This window comes from Podarcis raffonei, chromosome 4 (assembly GCF_027172205.1).
Source record: "Podarcis raffonei isolate rPodRaf1 chromosome 4, rPodRaf1.pri, whole genome shotgun sequence".
Lineage (NCBI taxonomy): Eukaryota > Metazoa > Chordata > Lepidosauria > Squamata > Lacertidae > Podarcis > Podarcis raffonei.
Genome location: NC_070605.1, coordinates 58,261,749 through 58,285,023, shown reverse-complemented (window position 1 = coordinate 58,285,023; position 23,275 = coordinate 58,261,749). Strand labels below are relative to the sequence as shown.

The window sequence follows — 23,275 nt, the reverse complement described above, 5'->3', positions numbered from 1 at the left end:
TTTCCTGGAGGACCAAGCTGATCAACAACATCTTCATACCAGAATAATGTGTTCAGGGTTTTAATGTGCCACCACAGTAAGACACTGTGCAGATTTTTGTAGCATGGGGCAGGGGGCAGAAATCTGACCAGCACTGTCTGTCTATGTTTGGAGCAATTTCAAAACTTTTCAAAAAGTTATTTAAACTCTTTAATGTGTAAAATGATGGATACACATGCACTCATGCAGGTTGTTGGGTTTTTAAATTGTGAAATTTCCTTTGTAGGATAAAATTCAGCTCAATTCTCCTACTGAAATCTGCCTAGATTCTAGATTATAAATCTATTCTGTACATTCCAGGGCTCTGAACAAAGGTTTCAGGGTTGGTGAGTCATTTTCACAGGTTTTTAAGTATTTTATTGAATGCTATCCCAGACAAAGGGAAGGCCTAGGGCAACTTTACCAGGAAACTGAGATATTAACAAGTTCAAGACTCTGACCAAGTATGTCTCAGGAGATCTACACTGTTCAAAAACTCATTCACAGATACCTTAGTCAAGTTAAAAGGAACTCAAGAGACATCATCCCATTCAAATCCAAATGCCAAAAATCTCTTCATGTTATCATTTAGTCATTCATATTGATATGTATAGAATTAGGGAATGCAACTGGAATGAAGACAATTATGGAATCTTGTTTTTCCCCTGCCTCAGTGATACCCCTCCCATCCTTTTGTACAATTATCCGGCTGTAAACCTTTAAATACCAGAACAAGAGCACAGCTATGAAAGCAGTAAGGGGGAAGAGTCTCCACAATAACTATTATATTACTCTTTTTGTTGCTGTTCCACCATAAATATAGTTGTGGTGAGATCAGAACTGAAGCCCCATTTGCTATCAGTGCATCATAAGAAAATGTCTAAAAACTAAAATAACATTCTTCACCCTGACATGGCCTGATGGGAACAAATAAACATTGACACAAGCACTCTCTCTACTTCTGCCAATGTGGGAACAACTTACAAGAGCTAGGTAATTTGTTAACTCTGTATCTGTGTTTAGTGATGGATATGGGTCAATAAATTGAAGCTGAATCCTTTTTTTATATAAGATGTTTTAAAGCTTTTTCATAATAAGATAAAATAAACTAATCTAAATAAAAGCAAAAACAGAGAGAGATAAAACAGTGTCCTTTCTCAAAGGTAGTTCTTAACCCTTGTATAACTAACACAGATTCAGCTTCAATCAATAAATTGAAGCTGAATCCTGATAAGACAGAGGTATTGTTTTTCTCAAGTTCTCCAATCTGGGGATAGCTTGTTGTGGTATCATGATTAAAATGAATTGTGTTTCTCTTGTATGAAGCATAATAATAATAATAATTTTGACAATATGTAGCAAAAACCATTAAATAAACTGGCTTGCTTTGAGTACCTTCTTATCTGCAGTAATGGGGTACTTCTTAAAACAACTGAATATGATGAAACTTCTTTTGTTTATTTTAAGGGATCTAAGGTTCCTTATATATTTTTAGCAGGCCTTCTCACTCCAATGTTAATGGTTCTAATGCATTTAAAATTCAGGACTTCTTTACTTAAGATTCAATTTGGTTTCCCTCAAGGCTAGCCACTTGTTTATTAGGAAAGTCCCCATTTGATGTCTTTAGGGGTTAATTTTTTGGGGAAATCAAATCTAAGCAGCAGCTGCATAATCTGTGAACATGCCAAAAAGCCTGGCAGGGGTTGTTTTTGTTGCTTAGCCTGTTTATAAGTTAAAATGTGAAATTTAAACAACTGGTGAAAGCTGAGAACACTAAAGTAGGAATCTGCATTTCTTAAGGATCGCTCAGTTGGTTAGACTGTGGTGCTGATAATGCCAAGGTTACAGGTTTGATCCCTGTATGGGACAGCTGCATATTCAAGTTGGATTAGATGATCCTCAAGGTCCCTTCTAGGGACAACAGAATGCCTAAACCTACCATATTTTTTCCTCTATAAGACTCACTTTTTCCCTCCTAAAAAGTAAGGGGAAATGTGTGTGCGTCTTATGGAGCGAATGCAGGCTGCACAGCTATCCCAGAAGCCAGGAGAGCAAGAGGAATTGCTGCTTTCACTGCGCAGCGATCCCTCTTGCTGTTCTGGTTTTGAGATTCAGAATATTTTTTTCTTGTTTTCCTCCTCCAAAAACTAGGCGCGTCTTGTGGTCTGGTGCGTCTTATAGAGTGAAAAATACGGTATTTTGTCGTATGCTGGGCCAATAGCAAAATAGCCACACACATCCTCTGAATTCCATAGCTATGTTTCTGTTTTAACAAGGGCAACAGAAAGAAGAATAAGGACTTTTACTTATGTGTATTCTATATATTATGCTCAGGGTGTTTTAGAATGGAGGTTTTGAGATTTAGCAAACACAGCACAGCTGTGATATTAAGGGTACCAAACACAGACACTTCCTTTCCAGTTTCCTGTGTTTGTGCTATGACTGAAGTTTGAAGAAGTTGCTTTCGGGAAGTACCCTGTACATTGTAATAATGCCATTAAAAATATACAATTATATAAAATATACATAGTACAAGTGACATGTCTAATGGTGTGGGTTGTTAGTCCATATCTTATCTTCTAGAACCTAAATTCTCTTCTAGCCTTTTGCAGAGAAATCCTGCTTATTTGAACTGTATTTTAATGAGTACTGCGAATGTATCCTGTCAGTTTGATAGGGGAAGTCTTCTGTCTTGTCAGGTGAAACTTTGTTTAACTGTCATGGGGGAATCTTAGCTGACAGCTGAGAAGCAGTAGGAGACAGAACTCTCAGTTTACAAAAGAAAGACTGTCTGGCTGGTGGTTGCAGGTGTAGAATTCCTAAGTTGATGAAATAGCTGAGTCTGGGCTAGAGAGGCCTGAAGAAGTGAATATACAGTACAGTGGTACCTCAGGTTACATACGCTTTAGGTTACATACGCTTCAGGTTACATACGCTTCAGGTTACAGACTCCGCTAACCCAGAAATAGTACCTTGGGTTAAGAACTTTGCTTCAGGATGAGAACAGAAATCATGCTCCGGTGGCGCAGCAGCAGGAGGAGGCCCCATTAGCTAAAGTGGTGCTTCAGGTTAAGAACAGTTTCAGGTTAAGAACGGACCTCTGGAACGAATTAAGTACTTAACCTGAGGTACCACTGTATATGGCTAGTCTGTTGTGAGACAGTAACTGTTGGTTGGAGAGAGTCTGTGCTGGTTGGTGCTTTGTTTTCATGGTGGACAGTGGGAAAAGGTTCAAAGAAGGAGGAAGAAGATCTGAGAGGAAGGCTTGCGGACCAAAGACTTTCTGGGGTTGCCAAATTACTTGGCTCAAGCTTAAGAGAGCCTAGAGAAGCAGTGGGAAGCAGTTTGGAACGCTAGGCAGGAAAGCCAGAGGAAGATTCCAGGACCAGCAGGACAGCAAAAACTTCAGTAGGGATTGAAAAAGGCTTCAACAAGAGGCCTCAGTGAAATGTTGGCGAGGCTTAACTGGGGCGGAGTAAATGCAACAGCAATCTAGAAAAATGCTTTTAATAAGGTTCCTCAAAGCTGCCTTGATTTTGTAAGAAGTGTAGTGTAACATAAGCTGTATTTAAGGAACAAGTTATAGTGTATATCCGTTTAAGGAGACAGTACTAAGCTATATTGCAATGGCTTTATACCACACCTACATCCCACAGTTTGCAGGGTTATTGTTAAGTTTAGGGTGCGAAGCATGTCAGTGATATTAAATGGTGGCAGTGGTAAGGACTGAGGAAAGCTGAAGTTGGGGTTTGTTAATAAAACAAGTAAGGAAATAACATCACCCCTTTCCCTTCACACTTTTAAGGTCATATTCTTTTAAATACTACAAAGTACATGTTTTAAAAAGAAGAAGAAAGGAACATACAGAATTACTGACTGAATTATCCGAGACTGGGGGGAGATTCTGTTAAAACAATACACACCTCAACACCAAGTTTATTAGCTCTCTAATGTGAATTCCCCTTGTGACTGCGCCATTCATGGAGGAATAGCTGTTGGTTTGAAAGCTTATTTGGGAGCATGATTTTCACCTACAGAAAGTAACTCACAATGTTCTTACTTTATTATGAGCTTTCTTTGTACAAAATGATCATGTACACACCCAGAGACACACTCCCAAAAGGACCAATAAAGTTTTCTGTATTTGTTTATATGTTAGGGGTGAATTGACTGAATCATTACAATGAGAAATCCAGGGATCAGTAGGTTCTATGGCTTATAGTTTAAAAATGATTTACTGGACTGATTTGAAACTTGATAGTGTAAGAGAGGCACATTTGTAGATGGCCTATGCTGAATTTGGGGCAGGAAAAAAAAACTTATATGAATAAAACATTCTGCGAGTGACAGGTAGTATATATTTTTCTTTCATAGACCATGTCTGGATGATTTGATTAAAAAGGCATTGTTGTGGCCAGTGTTAACCAATGGGAATTCATAAGGGTGTTGTGTACACATGCTCTATATGAACCTGCTGCAAGGGAAGGTTCAGTAGAGGTTTAACTGAACCCAGTGGCTGAGTTATAGTCTTTCAGTTGGATGGAATGCCAACATCAGCAACTCCCTGCTCAGTGAGCAAAGGTGGCCGAGAGTTGAGGAAGGCCAGAGAATGAAAATTAGAATCGGTATCTTTGGCAACCACCATCTTCCCCACTGAAGGCATTTTTGCTAGTTTTTCAATATATCTATGATGTGTACTCAGCATGGTGTTGAGTGTTCGACTATGTCCTGAGTGGTCAGGGTTCAAATCTCCACAGGACCAGCCACTGCCTGCTAGTCTCAACCTTTACCTCTCAGCGTTGCATACCCTTCAACATTTCTCCGATGAAAATAGGGACGTCCTAAGGAAAAGCAGGACATTCCAGGATCAAATCTGAAACCAGGGCAGCTTCTATAAATCTGGGACTGTCCCTGGAAAATAGGGACACTTAGAGGGTCTGGCTTTGTTGTGATGATGGGGAAAGGGTCACATACAGTGGAACCTTGGTTCTCGAACAGCTTAGTTGACGAACAAATTGGTTCCTGAACACCGAAAACCTGCAAGTGTTCTGTTTTTGGAACGTTTTTGGAAGCTCCTGCAGCCAATCAGAAGCCACGCCTTGGTTTTTGAACAGTTTCAGGAGTCGAACGGATTAAGTTCGAGAACTAAGGTTCCACTGTACACCACCTTGAGCTCCTGGGAAGAAACGTGGGGTACAAATGTCATAATAAAACAGTAATATGTTACTACTCTCTCTCTTTCGAACGCATTTTGTTTTCACCCAACGATGATTATTCGCATTTATTGAAAGGCTGGATACAAATCCCTCACAATGCAACCCTGCATGTAAAGTAAAAGGTACGTCTACTGATAGCTGGGTCTGTAGAGAATGAGACTCTTTAATATCAGCTTGGTTGCGTTCAAGCCCCACGTTGGGCAAGAAGATTCCTCGTGCTTCCTTCCCACTCTTCAATTCTGCTGTCCCGGGTGTCCCACTGAATATACGGAACTGGCTCCTATCATGCAGATGGGAGCGAAGGGACCGAGGCCTCGAGGCTGAGCCAATGGCGCGCCCACTGTATAGGAAGGCGCGGCGTCACGGCACGTCACGCGCCGCCTGAGCGCCTATTTCAAGCGGGCGAGAGGGACGGAGGCGCCTCCGCCTGGGTGCCAGGCCTCGGGAATCCCCGCTTTCTTCCCTTCCTTTCCCTCCGCGGGAGGGAGAAGCCTCGGCGAGCTGCGGCGCGAGCTTTGCGGCCGGGAGTTTCCTCAAGGAAGCGGCTGCTCCGGAGAGCCACTGTGCCGCGCCCCTTGGGAGGCGTAGGCGGCCAGCCGCAGCGCGCCACCACCGGCTCTCCATTTGCGGCTGCAAGGCGTCTCCGCGGGGGAATTTCGGGGTCCGGAGATGGCGGCGCGAGGGGCGCCCCGCCGGCGGGTCTAGTTGCCCTCGCGCACTTTGCAGCTGAGGCCGCCGCCGCCGCCACGATGGTGCCGAAAAGGTGAGTGGAGTCTCTAAGCAAAGTCTCGCACTTTGCACGCTCCTTCCTGGAGCTTCTCTCTCAGCTAGTTGTTGCTTTGCTTGCAGGCCAGGTGGAATAAATTTGCTTACATACGATATTTAAACGCCGAGGCGATTTCCTACACTTGGATGTTGCGCTATTCTGTATGCGGATCGCTGCTGCTGCTATTGTTATTATTAAATGTTGCTTGTATTGATATGCTTTTAACAGCAATCAGGCACCTTTGCTGAAACTTAAGTATTACTAAATTGAATGGAAACAACCCTAGTGCAAGCTGGGGTGATCCAGGCTTTATTGATTAAATTGTTTTCGTCTCGAAGGAGCCTAGGGTAGCAAACGCATCAAGAGTAATGCAACCAAAAGTAAAGGCATGTTAACATTACTTTCTGGATATTTGTATTGAATGGCTCCTAGTCAGGACAGGGAAATGAAGCTGATATGCTAGTAGACAGAACTGATTTTTGACTACTTTGTAAGCCAGGCTTTTTTTGAGAGAGAGACGGGTCCTGCTCAACTATCAGCTTAAACAACTGAAAAACATAACACAAATGGCTCATCTTTATTGATACTATGGCATTTTTGTAATATAGTTACAGTTAGCTTGTTGGGATTCTTCTTTGTAAGTTTTGAAAGGTGACAAATAGAAACGTCACAATTGAATTTGTGACTCAAAACACTCTGGCGGTGTTAGCCCAGTGTTGTGGAAGTGGTTAGTGAAACTAACCACAACACAAGCAAACATGAATACCAAGAGAATGAGGCAGGAATAAATAGAACATGAATTGAGTAAACAAACACTTTGAAACAAATTCTGAAGGCTTTTATTTCTCAGTGGTTGGAAACCAGCTGTTCCTGACCATTGTTTGTGAAAGAGCAGGTATACTTCCTGATTCAGAACCAGTGCTTCAAATAAATATAATGCAATCGTGTTAGAAACAGTTGAATAATCTTGATTATTTTGGCAAAATAAGTGCTTAGGGTGGTGCTTTCTTGGCTTGACAGCACAACGTATGCTTCTGGACACATTAATTTTGCAACAGCATTGTCCCAGCATCACAACGCTGAAACAAATGCTTAGGATCACACACTAACAATAATCTATACTGCATTGTAGCTATGGCAGGGTTGTTTCTGATACTGATTGACTGATTAACTTGAGTTGGTGTGAATTGGTTGACTGCAGCTCCCCACATGACTAATTGTCTGTCAGGGATTGATGCGTGTAACCACCAGGGAAAGGCACCCTGGATAGTTAGTTATTTTATTTAAAAAAAATAAATCTGTACAACTATTTCATAAAATATATCAAAGTGGTAATTTTTTTTAAAAAAAAGATGAACATGAGACATCAATTAACCATTGTGGAAAGGTGTATTCTTAATTGCCTGCATAGAAAAGTTTCCATCAGGCATTTAAAAGTTGAAACAGAAGGCAATTACTGAATCTTTATTGGCAGAGTCTTCCACAATACAGGGATATAAGGACTATTGCCTCATTTCTAATGAAAAAGATGGAGCTATTTTGATAGCAGGCTTATTTTGAATGAAGTTTAGCAGTCACATCTATTAATACTGAAGAATCTGTGCATGCACACAAAGCTCATACCAATAACAAACTCAGTTGGTTTCTAAGGTGCTCCTGGAAGGGATTTTTTAATTTTGTTTCAATTACGGCAGACCAACACGGCTACCTACCTGTAACTAGATCTATTAATACTGCTATGTATATAGGTCTGTGTCACGTGTAAAAAAATGAGGTTCCAACATTCATACCGGTATATTAAAAGTGCCATGGATAGCAAAGAATAGAGGTGATGCTGCTCCACACCAGTGAGTAAAATCACACAAAAAGCATTTGTTCTAAAATGGCTTAGATTCTTTCCCCCGAACCTTCAAGAGGCAGAGGTGGAGCTAGCTGCTCTGGCACCCGGAGCGGCATACATGCTGTGCACCTGGGATGGGGCAAGCAGCCCATGGCGGGCTGCTTCCTGGGGGGGGGGGGGAGAGAGCTGCACCGCTTTGCCAGCAGCCTTCCTCCCTTCCCTCTTCCTTTTGACAGCTCGGGGAGGCTTCCCTCCCCCCAGGAAGCAGCCCGGGAGGGGGGGGGCAACGGCACACGATCCGCCCATGACTCCCAAGCCTCCCCCAAGCTGTCAAAAACAAAGAGGGAAAAGGGGAAGGCCGTCAGCAAGGCAGTGCAGCTCCGCCCCTTCCCCCAACGGCTTGGGGTAGGCTTGGGGGTTGCGGGAGGGCAGCATGCCAAATGTCACCCCCCCCCCCAGTAATTACACCCGGGGCGGACCACCCCCTTCCTCCGCCCCTGCTTCAAGGACAGCAAATTAATAAATATAAATACAGTCACAAAAGCACAAGCACACATGAGAGTTGGTGTAATGATTCAAAACATAGTCTGGACTGAAGTGAAACCATAGTCTGAACTGAAGAGAGCCACAATCTCCTGGCTTCAAGCCTTTCCTATAAGCAACACAGAGATAAAAATATTGACCTGCCTTCTTAGATTCATACAGTTGGAAGGGAAGTCAGAATGCTGTCTAGTTCATCCCCCAGGCACTAGCAAATGTGCCAAAAGAAAAAAAACTTACAAAGGAGTCTTTCACCATCTAAGCAGCCTGTTCCACTGTCCCAACAGCTCATACCAACAGAGAATCCTTGTTGATGTTCAGTTAGCATTCCCTTTCTTGTAACTTGAACCTTTTGGTTCTGGTCCTATCCTTTAGAGTAACATAAAACAAATTTCCATCACAGTTATTGGGTTGTTGTGTACAAAAAGAAGAAATTCTGAAATAATATGGGAATACCTGTGAAGACTGCAGAGAAAAATTCTAAAGTTGCTATTATACAGTCTTTGTATCAATATTTGTTGTTTAGTTGTGTCTTACAAATTCTGAATATGTATTTAGTACAGTCATACCTCGGGTTGAATACGCTTCGAGTTGAGCGCATTCGAGTTGCGCTCCGCGGCAACCCAGAAGTAACAGAGCGCGTTACTTCTGGGGTTCGCCACTTGCGCATGCGCAGACGCTCAAAATGATGTCATGCGCAGAAGCGACGAAAAGCGACGCGTGCAGACGTGCCATCACTAGTTACGTTTGCTTCCAGATGCGAACGGGGCTCCGGAACAGATCCCATTCGTATCTAGAGGTACCACTGTAGTTTATAAAATTCTTGCCTCATAATGTTTTTATTTTGTTTCAGCTTTGGATTTATGATGTTCCTTTGGGTTCAGACAGCTGGTAAGTTATGAATGCATTGTTTGCTATGCTCAAATATAAAGCAAACCTTTAAATATGCTGATAACGTGGATGATCAGTCCTGTCTTTTCCCTAAAGTTCAGGGTGGACTGCAGAAATGCAAAGCCACTTTAAAATATACAGATAACTAAATTAACATTTCAGGTAATAATCATAGTCTTAATACAATTCTCATAATGCTTTCTCTTACCCAGGAGAGCTGCCATGCTAGAATCTCCTGTTGATGTTTCCCCCTCAGAGAGGTTCTGTGTCTTTAGTATGTGCACTGCTGGAAGATAATCAACATACGCATTGCCATATTTGCATGTTAGGAAGAGCTGTATCTGTTCAATGCCTTGTGGCATGGAAGATGTGGCCATGGACTCTTGGAGAAGAGTGAGAAGACCCTGAGATTCAGTTAAGTTTCACTTGGACTCAGTTGCTGTGACATAGGTAGAAGGTAATCAACAAGAAATCAGTAATAATAAAGAGAAGTAGATGCCATGAGGGTGTTCCCCATTAGGCCATGGTCACCTTTCCAATAGAGTGTATAACATCAAGTGAACTCAGACTAGTGAATTAAGTTATTCTCTCCAGTGGGAATGAAAAGAAATGTGGCCCCAGTAAAACTGGATTTTAAGGAGACATTCGTAAAAAGCATGTGTTTAATTTCCCATTTTGTCTTTATAGCTAACATATCTGTCACTGGCATAATAGGAAGTACTGTTGAACTGAGATGCGATGAGTTAAATGGCACGTTCATCTTAAATAACTTTCGAGTAACATGGCGAAAAGAAGGGGAAATAAAGTGCTTTGTAGAAACCTATGATTCTGATGAAGATCTGACTTCATACCGTGAGAAAAACCAGTGTGCAGACTTCAGAGATAGGACTCGGTTTAAGGAGGAACTGAAGGAGGGCAAATTTACTCTGCAACTGTTAAGGATCAGTCCTAAAGATGAGTTCACATATACCTGTGTGGTACTGAAGAAGAATGAAGAAGGAAAATTTGAAGTACATAGAGAAGTAAAAACAAACCTCAAAGTGGCAGGTAAAGCAAATGTTTATAAACCATCAGTGATAAATTCCTGTTCTTTTGCCAAACTTTGTGTATGTCAGAGAGTGGCATAGAAGAAAGGTGTGTTCAAGTGTGTTTCTGAGTTAGCACGGGGAACGGAGGAGCAATGGTGTTTTAAACAAGAAAATGTGCTTGGCACACCAGGGGCAATCCAGTCCATTGCCACGTCCTTCTTTACCTCCCACTCTGCATGGCTCCCTGAGCAAGGGTCATAGGAAACTGCCTTGGTCCATCTAGCTTAGTGTTGCCTACACTGGCTGGCAGCAGCTCTCCAGGGTTTCAAATAGGAATCTCTCACAACCCTACCTTGGAGATGCCTAGGACCTTCTATATGCTGCAAAGCAGATGCTCTACCATGGAAGTAGGGCCTTTCCCCTGGCACTTCCGTGTCAGCACCCCCCTGTTCATGGAGAGCTTTTCGCAGAGGAGAGCTGAAGGTGTGTAGACCGAAACCTCATTCACCCCAACAGCCCATGAGGTCACAGTCTATACTACAACGCTACTTCCAATATTTCTGGTTCAACAGTAAGGCATCAACCTGGCAGTACAGTGGTACCTCGGGTTAAGTACTTAATTCATTCCAGAGGTTCGTTCTTAACCTGAAACTCTTCTTAACCTTTAGCTAATGGGGCCTCCTGCTGCTGCTGCGCCGCTGGAGCACAATTTCTGTTCTCATCCTGAAGCAAAGTTCTTAACCTGAAGCACTATTTCTGGGTTAGCAGAGTCTGTAACCTGAAGCGTATGTAGTAACCTGAGGTACCACTGTACAAGTTACTTGTGTGTGCAAACAGGACCCTACTCCCACTGCATGTGTTAGTGTAATCCGAGGACTGAAAATCCTTCTCTCAAGCTTTTATACTGACAACAGCTCCAGACTGTGTTAAAATATGTCACCCTTACTTTCCCCCCCAGCAAATTACAGCGCGCCAGTTCTAACTCGCATGCTATCTGGAGAAGAAACGACGTTTAATTGCACTTCTAGCCACGGGTACCCACAACCAAAAGTTTATTGGGTAAATCATACTGACATCAGCCTCTTGAACTCAACTGAACAGTATACTAGAGCGCCTGACGGGACGATCAGTGTTTTCAGTATGTTAACAGTTAAAGCAGCTACTGCTATCAAGTTAGAGTGTACAATTGAGAATGAGCAGCTGCACCAAAATCTAACTGCCAGCAGTAAGTTGATGTTCTTCATTTTATCTCCTCTCAAATATTTTTCATGCATGGTGAAATATTTATAGCGAAGAACAAATTTGCCAAGTAAGCTAAAAAAACAACAACTACAGTGTAATTCATGTCCAGAACCCAAAAAACCTTGGCTTTCTGATCATTTGTCAGCTAAAACAAAAGCCTTTGGCCTCTTAAATAGAGAGGAAAGCTTCAAGTTTAAATTCAGATGCAGTAAGAAATCATATAGGTTCCAGGACATGCTACTTGAAGCCTTCGAACAAATTATTGGCAGGTTAGCTCATATCAGAAGGTGACATTTGGCCCACCTGCTCCTGCTGCATCTTGGCTGTTAAACAGACCTACCTTAAATCACAACAACTTTTGTTTCAATTCTGCTAGCTGGAATGCCATTTTTAAAACTCAGCAGTTGTGAAGTCTGTTATCTGGCTGACCTTGAGGGAAATGGGAGCTGGGAGTGTATGTAACTTATTGACTTAGATATGCTTAAGGAAAGTCTCTGGGTTATGACCAAAGTGTTCCATCCTTTTACATGCAGTGTGCAAATTATTAGGATAAAAGTTCCTTTTGCTAAAAGGTGATTCTTAAGTTTCATTGTATTTTAGTACAATTCAGTTTTTGTGCATGTGTTGTAAAGCATAAAAACACTTAAGATGTGCAGTTTATGTTGTTTGCAGACCTGTTCTGTCTGAGCCTTTTTAAAAAACCTCTCCTCCTTCTCCGCTTGGCGTTGTTTCTATTTAGTTGACACAAGCAGTCCTGAAAATAGCCCCTCGGTTGATAACAGCCCAAGTAAGACAAAAGGTGCAGTTCTGGCTTCTGTGGCAGCTGTCTCAATAGTCATTCTACTTATTTTCTACATCGGGTGGAAGAAAAGGAGGACTTCTGTTCTAATGACTTACACTGGTAAGTGAACAGTACACCCAGTTTAACAAGCCCTAAGGAGTAGGAGTAGAGAAGCAGCGGTTCATCCCCCCGCCAAGACTTCCAGAATGGTTAAACTAGCATTTCTGAGGCAGCAATACAGCTGATACTTTTTTTAAACAACCAGAGTAGCTTGTCATGTAGAGTATACATCTTCACCCAAGGGTGCTGCCTGGGGAATCTCTTCCCATGATTACCAGTAAGGTTTGCCACAGTCCACATTTCAAGCACACACAAGGTTTAGCAAGGCTGAAGTGGACCCGCTGTTGAGATCACTGGAAGGGTATGTAGCATTATCTCCTTGAGTGGAGGAAGACAGCTAGTTGATGGTGTTAGACTTTCTAATGAAGCGGGATCTATTTTAAGATCTGTTAGCATGCACCTTGGCCTCAAACCACTTTCTACTTTCACTCCCACCTACTCTCCATTTGCATGCCTGCTTGTGAAAACTGAAATGATAGTGGCCCATCCTACAGCCACAAACTTAGGAAAACAGGCATGTGGAAGGGGAAACTGGGGAGATTAAAAGAAAGACATGTTGTGCTGCACTTATTGTAGTCCGTTCTCAAAATATGAGGATACTTCAGAGTCGGCCTTCTCAAAGGAAGCCTGCCACATCTTATTTGTTGTCTCCGTTCATCCTGGCTTGCTCTGGTTGCTGGAACATGTAGGTTTCCCTTTTACAAATAGCCCTTGTTACAATAGGAGCTGAAGAACAAAGTGCTAACTTTGGACAACCTGTGGACAACGTATGGCAAATCTCCCAAAAGGAGGGCCAGTTCTGTAATATGCACTTACCATGAAAAGCTACTGGCTAGAAATGCCTTTAGGCTTCCTTCTGTAAACTTCGTTGCTGCTAATGTAGAGCAGAGGTTGGGGAAGCTAATGTCTTGCAGATGGTGATGGACTCCCATCAGCTTGAGCCAACATGACCAGTGGTTAAGGATGTTGTAGTCCAACAGCCACTGGAGGGGCACATGGGCCTCATCCCTAGTGTAGCCACTCTGCTTCTAACTCAGGATTCTACTAATGCATAATTCAGGATTCCCATTGGGTCAAAGACAATATGCTCCCCTCCCAAAAAGACTCTAGCCACACTTGTACTAAAGAGAACTAATAATGTCAATAAAGAGAGCCAATAATGTCACCGTGGCCAAGTATTCTTGGCTCCCATGCCATTCTTATTGATGTTTATGGCTCAGCTGTATTTATTTGTTTCACTGGAAGAATGGCTTCTGCCTCCAAAACATCATCTGGGTCTACCATATGCTAATTGTTACTTAAAACAATGTTGTCATATCAAAGCAATCAGAACAACATTGGCCATAGCAACTTACTCAATTAAGAAAACCACAAAATAAACGAAGCATAGAATCAGTCCCACATCTGCAGAGCATCTGATTAATCATAGATGCCTTCCAGGTCATATCCATCCGTAAATTCCTAAACTTGCTTGCCAACAAATGTTGGCAAGGGTAATGAGACACTCAGAGTTTGTAGACAGTAAACCTTCCATTCATCATGTTGGGGTTTTTCATCTTGTGCACTTTCATGTAATCCTGGCTCAACAGACAGTTCCTTCTCTTGGTGTCAACTCAAATTAGACTAGCTGTCTTTCTGTAATTCTTATTTAAAATATGCCATTGAACTTCCTTCCCTTTGTGATGTCTTGAGTCCTTGTGTGCCATCTTGAAAGCAGTTTCAATGGCCCTCATTCTATTTAGAATACACAACCATGTGTAATACACCTCAGTCCAAAAGTTCTATAAATCTTTTTTTCCTATCAATTGGTGTTCATAAAAATGAAGAATCAAACAACACAGTAGTCAGTAGAAAATGGTTCACTTAGCCCCAGTAGTGTTTTCCTGAAGAATGCATACGTATTTCAGACCCCTAAACTGAAATTTTGTACTGATAAGAACATACATTTTAGCTTGATGCAGAGCTCTGAGCATCTTGTAGCTCCCTTTACAATATTTTTGACATAAGAACTTGCATACTTTTCTGAGCTTGCTCATTTCTTTCTTTTGCAAATAAATGTTGGTCAGTGCTGCAACTGGGCTATATCTAGCCAATGATTCCTTTTGTAAGGATATTGTCCCTTGGCTTCCCACATTTTGGGAGCTCCATTGCTCTGAGCATTCAGAGTGCTTGGATGCTGTCATGTCCCAAAGGAAAGAAATTTAGGGTGGGTCCTAACCAGGGCTATTTTCAGCCAGAACTCAGTTCCAGCACCTCTCAGGTGGACACCGTTGCCATTATAAGAGAACAAGGGTGTTCATGGTGCGTTCCAGCACTGGTCCTAACAAACCAGACACCATTACCTTGATTTGTTAGCCCTTGTTGCTGTGACAGCTGTAGATGGGCAAGACAAGAGGCCTTGGGGGGGGCGGAAATGGAAATTCTCTGGCCGCACCAGGGTTTGATGTTTTAATCCTGTCCTACTACATAACATTTCTGTAATCTGACCCATATAACATTCGTATATTCTGTTGTGTGTGTGTTTTTTTAAAGCTCCTGCTGAAATAGGAAACAGAAATTTTGGACTGCCAGAGTAATGTTGCCTGGAAACATTCCCACAGAGACTGATGGTTGTGAGTTATCTATCTGCAGCAGAGCATGGACTGGAGCAGAACACTTATGTACCGCCAGCAGCTTGCCATGTTTACCCTTCTACTGGTGAAAGGCATAATGCTACCTGGCCCACGTCTGATAGATAAAGGCTATGCTATAAAGTTAGTCCACCAAAAGAAACCCAGAAGGGGCACACTTCTTGGGCACAGCTCAGAACTGATTCTGTGGGGGGGGATTCAACATACACCTTTGAGCTTTCCAAGGACTGCTTCACTTGTTAATGACATTTTGGTACTGAAGAAATTCACGGAGGAGCATTTTGTCAATGGCTTAATGGAGCTTCTTTGTTCCACAGCAGCATATGCCAGTGACTAGAACTTTCATGCCTTGTTTTTCGGCTTCCTCGAAGCAAATGATTGGCCTCTTTTGGAAGTAGGCTGCCGGACTAGATGGACCTGATCCAGCCAAGGTGGTCATCTTCTGAAGTGTGGCGGCACTTCTGAGCCCAGTCTTCCAGTGGTGGTATAGAACGGAAGATTGACATGGAATCAGTCCCCCAACATTAGACCCAGAGGTCTGGTTGTATAGGACAGACACACAAGGATAGCTGTCTTTTTGGGGGGTATATCCCATGGACACCACCTCCAGGTAGGTGGGCAGGTCTGTTAATCAGTTGGGAATATGATCCTCTACACCAGACATCACTTTGGGACCAAGTTAGGCCAGAGTTCTCATCCCAGCTTAATGGCTTCATCACAATCTGAACGTCAACATATGCGTCTTACCTACGTGGGAACCATATTAACTGCAAGCTCTGACACTGTTGAAGGCAATCTTGGGCAAAAAATGAAAAGGCCTTGGGCTAATTATGATTGCTTTTCCCTGTTAGATACTTCAGCCAGCTAACAGTCAGCCCAGTTGTGTAACAATAGCAAATGGAATGTTTCAAATGCTGGCATGTGAATGCATTGCCATTTGCCAGAGCTTCTTCAAGAGCAGCTTTAGTGGACAGACATCTCATTTCAGTACAGCTGCAAAATCTAAACAAACCGAAGGCTGGGCTTCAGACATGCAAGATTGCAAAGACAGGAACTTGTAAATCCTAGTTGTAATATTTCATCCCAAGTATTCTATGCATTTGCAGGGGAAGTGTGATGTGCATTTACAGGTTGAACATTGAAGGAGTACAGACAGCTCTGCTCTGTTCATGCTTCCTCGTGAACAGTGTATGCAGCAGAAGGAATGCAGGGCTCTGGATTTGTGCAAGTGTTCGTATGATTTACTGAGTTGTTGGCTTCATGTTGCCAGTGTGCTAAGTCCGAACTGGAAGATATGATGGCAAGGTAGGCATGTGGAGATAGCAGCACACAGCGAATGGTGATACATGCATTAATCTGGGGTTTTATTAGTAGATTGGATTATTTCTCTTAACCCTTTATGCCATGCTTAGCCATCTGAGTGTTAGAAAGGGGCAGTTCCAACTTGCCATGTTGACTAAATTACCTTAGAGGGTACATGGAGCTTTCTGGATCTCACTTAACACTTTTCAAGTAAAATCTCAGGGTTACCATGGAAGTCCTCAGAATGTATTTATATTAATTGATCCATACAGTTAAAATTTTGGCGTGCTAAATCAAAATCTGTTTAGCCCTGTGACATCTGTGTTGATTGGCATGATAAAGTAGACAAATCTTGGGGCACATACTTTAAACAACGTACTTTATCAATTCAATCATCATTGACACCAGAAAAGCAATGTAAATTACAGCCTTGATCAAACCAGAAGACTTGAATTGTTTATTAGCGAGCCAGTGGAATTCTGTTGATGGTCTTGTTACAACTCAGTCCTAAATACTTGGGAAAGTATTCAATTATTTCCTAAGTAAGCATTGTTGAAAAACCTGCCTTAAAAGCACCATTCTGCATTTATACTCTGCAATTATTGTACATATCGTACAATAGATGAACTGAAAATTTTTATGAAGCTAATACTTTACTTAGTTAATCTCACAGGGATATCATCTATTTGACTTTACAAAAATATATTTTTTTATTTCTTTGTTTATAAATTCTGCAATGTGAATGTGAAACTTTGGTCTGTTTCTTCCCAAACAAATCATGTCCTGGTTGTTGTTTTGTTCTAGTGCACTGTGATAAAATGGGTTTTCACACTGTTCAACACATCAGTGGAAACTTCAGGTTTTACTTATCTCAATGCAGATAACTCATTTTCTCTCATCCCACCCTTCACCTCCTATTCCCTCACCGACAAAAGTCGGATACTTCCACTGCTACCAGCAAAGGAAAAACAAATTGGAATTTTCCAGTTATAAACACTTGTGCCCTGCGTGAAGCATTATCTTTCATTTCTTTAGAAGTTTCCTGAAGACTGATCTTTTAGTGCAGGTTCTACCTGATGTATAAGATTGGACCTTGTACACAGTATTTTTGCATGGCATTTTAATTCTGTTTTTATCACATTGTTTCAGTGTTTGTATGTTTTATACTGTTGTACACTGCTTGGAGATCAAGCATGCACCTTCAATGTACTCTTTTTGGCGCCTACTAAAAACATTCTTGTTGTCTACCCTACTCAGATCCTTAGAAAGTTGAGGTAACTTTAATCTGTTTTAGTATTTAAACTTTTGTGTGAAGTATGGCTGTGAATTTTTCTTGAACTGAATTGCTTTATCTTTTTGCAAGCTGCTTTGAGGCTTTTTACAATCATGGTGTGTAAATTTTATTAAATAAATGAATACATATTTTTTGAAAATGTTTTTAAACCAATGTAAGCTCAGTTTTACTTTTAACAAAGAGCCAGTTCCTAGATGATGATTCAATTTTATTATCCATCCTCCTACAGATGGTCTCAGGGTGGATTGCAACATTATACAGTGGTACCTCGGGTTAAGTACTTAAATTTGTTCCGGAGGTCCGTTCTTAACCTGAAACTGTTCTTAACCTGAAGCACCACTTTAGCTAATGGGGCCTCCTGCTGCTGCTGCGCCGCCAGAGCATGATTTCTGTTCTCATCCTGAAGCAAAGTTCTTAACCCGAGGTACTATTTCTAGGTTAGCGGAGTCTGTAACCTGAAGCGTATGTAACCTGAAGCATATGTAACCCAAGGTACCACTGTATAGCAATATAAAATGCAGCATTAAAAGCAGACTTAAAACACTACAATCACAACTAGCACAAGTTATACAGGGTTTTGGATTTGCAGTTTCTCTTTCAATGCCCCTACCCCCAGTTCATTAAAAACCCATCAAATGTTTAAATGAATTACACCTGGCAACCACCTCCATCCAGTTGCAGCTTGTGCCATGGGTTACAACAGTGAAAACACAATCTTTAAAAAGCAGTTTAGAACAACTTAAAATTGCAGAAATAGGGTGGGTCCTAAAAAAACAATAACTATAAAATGTCAAACTATAGAAGTCCTGCTTTTGCCCCCCAGGCAAACCAAGTGGCTATATCAGGAGTGGGTAATTATTTTCTGCCTGAGGTCTTGTGGGAGTTGCATGCCTGTGGCGGGCTGTGCTAGAGGCCAGAGTAGATGGAGCAAATGGGTGTGTCTTATTCCTCCATACAGCCAGCAGGCAGGAGGTTTCTACACACATATACCCTGACTCTCTCCATATTTTTTCATTCAGCAAATGAAGGGGCCTGACCACAGTTCAAAGACACATTCCAAGAGAGCATGAGCAAGCCAGATAGAGGTTGCGGCCATGGAAGAGAGTCCCCAGAGCTTGTCAGAGAGGACTAGAGGGTTCACGGACAGAAAGTTTGATATTCCTGAGTTACTTGCATACCATGGTAAGTTGCATTTTAACCAACACTCATCTGCATTCCCTTGATTTTATATTCTAATTCAGTCAACCACTTCTTTTACTGTGTTCCACCCTCGGTGGTCAGAGATTCACTGGACTTCAGGTATAGGAGGAGATTTTATAGCCACTTGCTCAGTTTATTTCCTAGTTAAATGACAAAGAACTATTCACATTTTGGATCTTTAAGTCAATGATCTCAGAATATCCTCCCCCAATATCCCCTCAAATTCTAGGTTTATGGGCTTCCCATAGACATTTGGATGTCCCCTTTGGGAATAGAATGAACCTTGGGCCTGATGTTGTGATCTTACCAGTAAAGGAAAGGAAAGGTTTCTCAAAAGTGTTTATTTTAATATTCTGTATCTCAAACGCTTTAAACACATTTCAGCTCCATTACTCTTAGGTCTCTGATGAATGCTAAACCTGGTACCAAGCCATTAGGTTTATAAACATTGGGGAACAAAGCAATATTAAGAAAGAGGAGGCTCTGTCCATATTTCCTTAACACATATATGGTACATTTGCATATGCTGTTGACTGGGCTGAAAAATTGTACTTAAAACTTTTTAGGCAGATCAGAAAGGGGCTGGTTTTATTTTCAAACAGTAGTCTCTTTTACAATCACCACTTGTCCTGTTTTCTTCATAGTTCATGTAAAGTTTAATGTTGAATTCAACTAAATTTGAAGGCAAGTTCACGCAATCCACTGAAGTTGCCATACTTGAGGTTTTCTAAATGTCAATTCTTTCATCATGTGCTAATGGGTCTGCTCTCATTATTGCACATTTGTTTCACTCATGTCCAAGCCCACTTCTTCTTTTGTAGGTGACATGCTGACACAAGCAAAATAAGTACATTACATGATGGTTTCACACACAAATGCCAAGCTCTTGGTCCATTGCTTATCAGGTTTGCCCATTGATTCAGGCTATCACGTGCCTGAAACTCAATCTAGTATACGCAGTAGATTCTTGAATCTAAAGTACACATCAATAACATGAGCAATGTGGATGTTGATTATAACAGAGTGCAATTATGAGAGTCATTGTAGTCTTTGATAAACACCCTTGGAATGTTTTGTGAATAGTTGCCTCCCATTTTTCTTTCTTGATACTTCATGAAGCCTTAGCCAGTGTGACTTTGCGTATTATGCTTCACTTTGGAAATGTTTAGAGAAGAGAAGCTATAGTGAGGAATGAATGCTAGAAGTACTAGGTGGATTTTGCACTGGCAGTGCAATTGCCTGTCCTCATGCAGTGGATAAGGGGCATAAGTAAGCTTGCTGCAGGAAGGACAGGCTGTTAATGTTCTACCCTCTCTCTTTTAAAAACCGATCAGGATTGCACCTATGTACAAGAGGCAGGGATCACATAGCTCTGTTCCACTAGTCCTAGTTCTCATTTTCATAATATATTTTTAAAGGTAGTGTGTTCTTGAATACATGCCTGTAACCACTGGATGAGGATAAATCAACCTGACTCAGTCCAGATAGAACAGAGTTTAGAGGGGCCTGCTGAAAATTGGCAAACTCTTACAATGTGTTACGGTGTCAGAGAGGCACTCGTAGTTTGGCCTGGCTTGGCTTGCACTGCATGTGAGTTCATAATTTCTTCAGATAGCAGTCTAAGAGGAGATGGTTTGCCTCAATCTGGGAACTGTGTGAAACAAAGGTTCACACTTGAGAGCTAAAAATTTATCACATGGAGTGCAGTACTGAAAGATGTTAATCAAGTTTCCATTCACCCTCCTAGGAAAGTCCCACCATGTTTCCCTACTCCTACTCTTTTGGCCCTGGTCTAAGAAGATATGAAACTATATTGTGCTATGACTGATCCTCTTTTTTAAAACTGACAGTATGTTGAGAAAATTTGAAGCAGTTGCAAACTTTGGTTTCTGGAGGGTTAGCCATGTTAGTTTGTTATACTGAAAGCAACAGTCTCTTGGCACCTTAAAGACTAACAAATCTACTGTGGCCCAACCTTTCACATGAAACCTAATCAAATACAGTGATACCTCGGGTTACAGATGCTTCAGGTTACAGACTCCGCTAACCTTGGGTTAAGAACTTTGCTTCAGGATGAGAACAGAAATCGGGCAGCAGCGGCACAGCGCCAGCTGGAGACCCCATTAGCTTAGCTAAAGTGGTGCTTCAGGTTAAGAACAGTTTCAGGTTAAGAACGGACCTCCGGAACGAATTAAGTTCTTAGCCCAAGGTACCACTATACACAAAAAAAGTTAAATTAAATTCTGTCTTCTGCGGAATAATTTGCTATCAAATTTCTTAAATGCTAAAGTTAATAAATCAATGGGGCATTTCTTCCCTATTCTTTTAAAGAAAGATACCATACCATTTGAGATAGATGGTCTTATTTTTATGCAAAAGGGGAATCTTTGCAATAATGAGAAGGAAACTCCGAGGGGGAAGCAAAGGGAATTTGGAGTGGGGGGCCGAGAGAGGAACTGGTTTTACTCCTACCAGCGTAAATGACACTAAGGAAACAGAATTTGATTTCCCTTTGTAAAAGGGAACTATCCTATTCCTCAGCAGAGAGGAAAACTGAGTTAAAAAAATTAGGTCATGAGATTCTAGGAGTAACCTATTATTAGCACATACGTTTAACAAAAATGTTCTGAAAATTCCACTTGCAAGTTGCAACTTGGGGAGTCCTGGTGGCGCACCAGATGATATTCTTCATAGTTTAGAGTACCAGAAGCGTTTTCAATATAAATACATTTTACAGCCCCCTCACCATCTTTTTTGCACAGACCCCAAATGGTTGATGGCTTGTAAAGTGTACAATCAAGCGCGCAGCTTCAGTTATTTGCAGGTACTAGTGGGCATCATTTTACCTGTCATATTTCTTGGGCATCATAACTTTCCCACAGGTCCTAATGAGGAAACTTCTTTAGTATTGGTACTTAACAGTACAACTTGCCCCTACAGCTATGCTCCCATGCACTGACTTTACAATATTTTAGCTGTTATGGGGAGATATTTGTGTTTAGTAGTGTAGTGTTCTGTGCACTTAACCTGAGAAAAAACATAACAGATTGAGCATAGTGGGACTAATTTCCAAATAAGCATGCAGAGGAGTACACTGCTATTACCATAATGCAAGGATGGGGAGAACCTACTGTCTTTCAGATATTGTTAGACTCCCATCAGCCCCAGCCCCAAAAGGCCAATGATGGGAGTCCAGCTTCATCTGGAAGGTCTTGACTCAGCCAACCCTGCAGTAACAGGGTTACATAGTTAGCAATGATCTTTAAAGTTAGATCTAAAGTTGCCCAGTTTATTCAATGGTGACTAGCTAGTCTTTTATATATTGTATGTGTATGGATTATTAATGTATTTGGATGACTTTGTATGATTTTATTGTTTAAGCTTATGCCAATAAAGGCTAATAACAATAGCAACATAAAACTCTTGATTCGTTAAGAAGCTCTATAGTATTTTTGGCTTTTTACCAATTCTAATCTACAATGTTATTAGGTAGGAGTAGACTCAATTGTCATGTGGTTTGAGCTAATCAGTATGTGCTTTCAAAAATTAAGCAATTGTTGAAAATGAATTACAGTAAGAAAAGGGCTTTGGCTTAGCCCACCATCACCATGTAGAACCTCAGTGACATAAGCAACTTACTTGACTATGTCCAGATAATATGGAATAAGATACATTTGACTACTTACTTGTGGTGACAGGTTGTCAAGACTCTTAAACAACATCTTCGCAGAGGCTACTTGGCAGTGCATCCCAACAGGGCAGAGTAACCTAATTTCTGAGTAAGTAAGCACCAACCTTTGGTTTTGACTTTGTAGCTAAATATACTGTGAGTTTGGCGCAGTGGTGATTGCAGAAGAATTTTGAGTACATTTTGCTGCGGATGGCTTGGTTCATGAGAGGTTCAGTCACTGGTTTGCACACAGCCTTTAGACTCTCCAGGTACCTTCCCGATACCAAACTTTAATAATTTCAGGGCACTTACCACACACCCAATCATGTTATGTTACACTGAATGAGACCATGCCTATATCTGATTTCTCAAGGGGTATACAGTGGAACCTTGGTTCCTGAACTTAATCCATTCCGAGAGTCTGTTCGATTCCCAAAAAAGTTCGGGAACCAAGGAGTGGCTTCTGATTGGCTGCAGAAGCCGCGGATGCAGTGCTGGGCGTTCAGCTTCCAAAGAACGTTCAAAAACCGGAACAACTGCTTCTGGTTTTTGTTCATCCAGGAGCCGGAACATTCAGCTCCCAAGGCGTTTGGTTGCTGAGGTTCCACTGTAACTGGTTTGAGAAAAGAGAAATTGACCCCAGCAAGTTACATTTTTAAAAAATAAGAAAAGCTGTGTAAGCTGCTCAGCATCAGTGAGAATCATATATAACCAGAGTTGATTGCATTCATGTTCTT

The 23,275-nt window shown here is 41.5% G+C and overlaps 1 protein-coding gene across 3 annotated transcripts; it reads left to right on the top strand.

The window, feature by feature from the left end:
• Window positions 1-5,605: 5,605 nt before the first annotated feature.
• Window positions 5,606-23,023, top strand: ICOSLG (inducible T cell costimulator ligand). 3 transcript variants are annotated; one of them, XM_053386861.1, is made up of 6 exons: window positions 5,606-5,997; window positions 9,234-9,271; window positions 9,959-10,318; window positions 11,258-11,524; window positions 12,281-12,442; window positions 14,975-17,821. In XM_053386861.1, exons 1-6 carry the CDS (start codon window positions 5,984-5,986, stop codon window positions 15,016-15,018), a joined length of 885 nt encoding a protein of 294 aa, XP_053242836.1. In that variant the 5' UTR covers window positions 5,606-5,983; the 3' UTR covers window positions 15,019-17,821. The 3 variants fall into 3 exon arrangements, 2 of the variants coding, with proteins under 2 accessions (XP_053242836.1, XP_053242835.1); XR_008330223.1 differs by lacking the exons at window positions 5,606-5,997; window positions 9,234-9,271 and adding exons at window positions 18,688-18,850; window positions 22,567-23,023 and having other exon boundaries at window positions 9,856-10,318; window positions 14,975-17,763; XM_053386860.1 differs by lacking the exons at window positions 5,606-5,997; window positions 9,234-9,271 and having other exon boundaries at window positions 9,856-10,318.
• The last annotated feature ends 252 nt before the right edge of the window (window positions 23,024-23,275 follow it).

What these genes read in the sequence shown, in the direction of transcription:
- ICOSLG (XM_053386860.1), top strand. Translation starts at nt 9,871, where the DNA reads ATGAAAAGAAATGTGGCCCCAGTAAAACTGGATTTTAAGGAGACATTC. An exon ending in AACAAACCTCAAAGTGGCAG is followed by an intron (nt 10,319 to 11,257) that starts GTAAAGCAAATG and finishes TTTCCCCCCCAG; the next exon opens with CAAATTACAGCGCGCCAGTT. An exon ending in CCAAAATCTAACTGCCAGCA is followed by an intron (nt 11,525 to 12,280) that starts GTAAGTTGATGT and finishes GTTTCTATTTAG; the next exon opens with TTGACACAAGCAGTCCTGAA.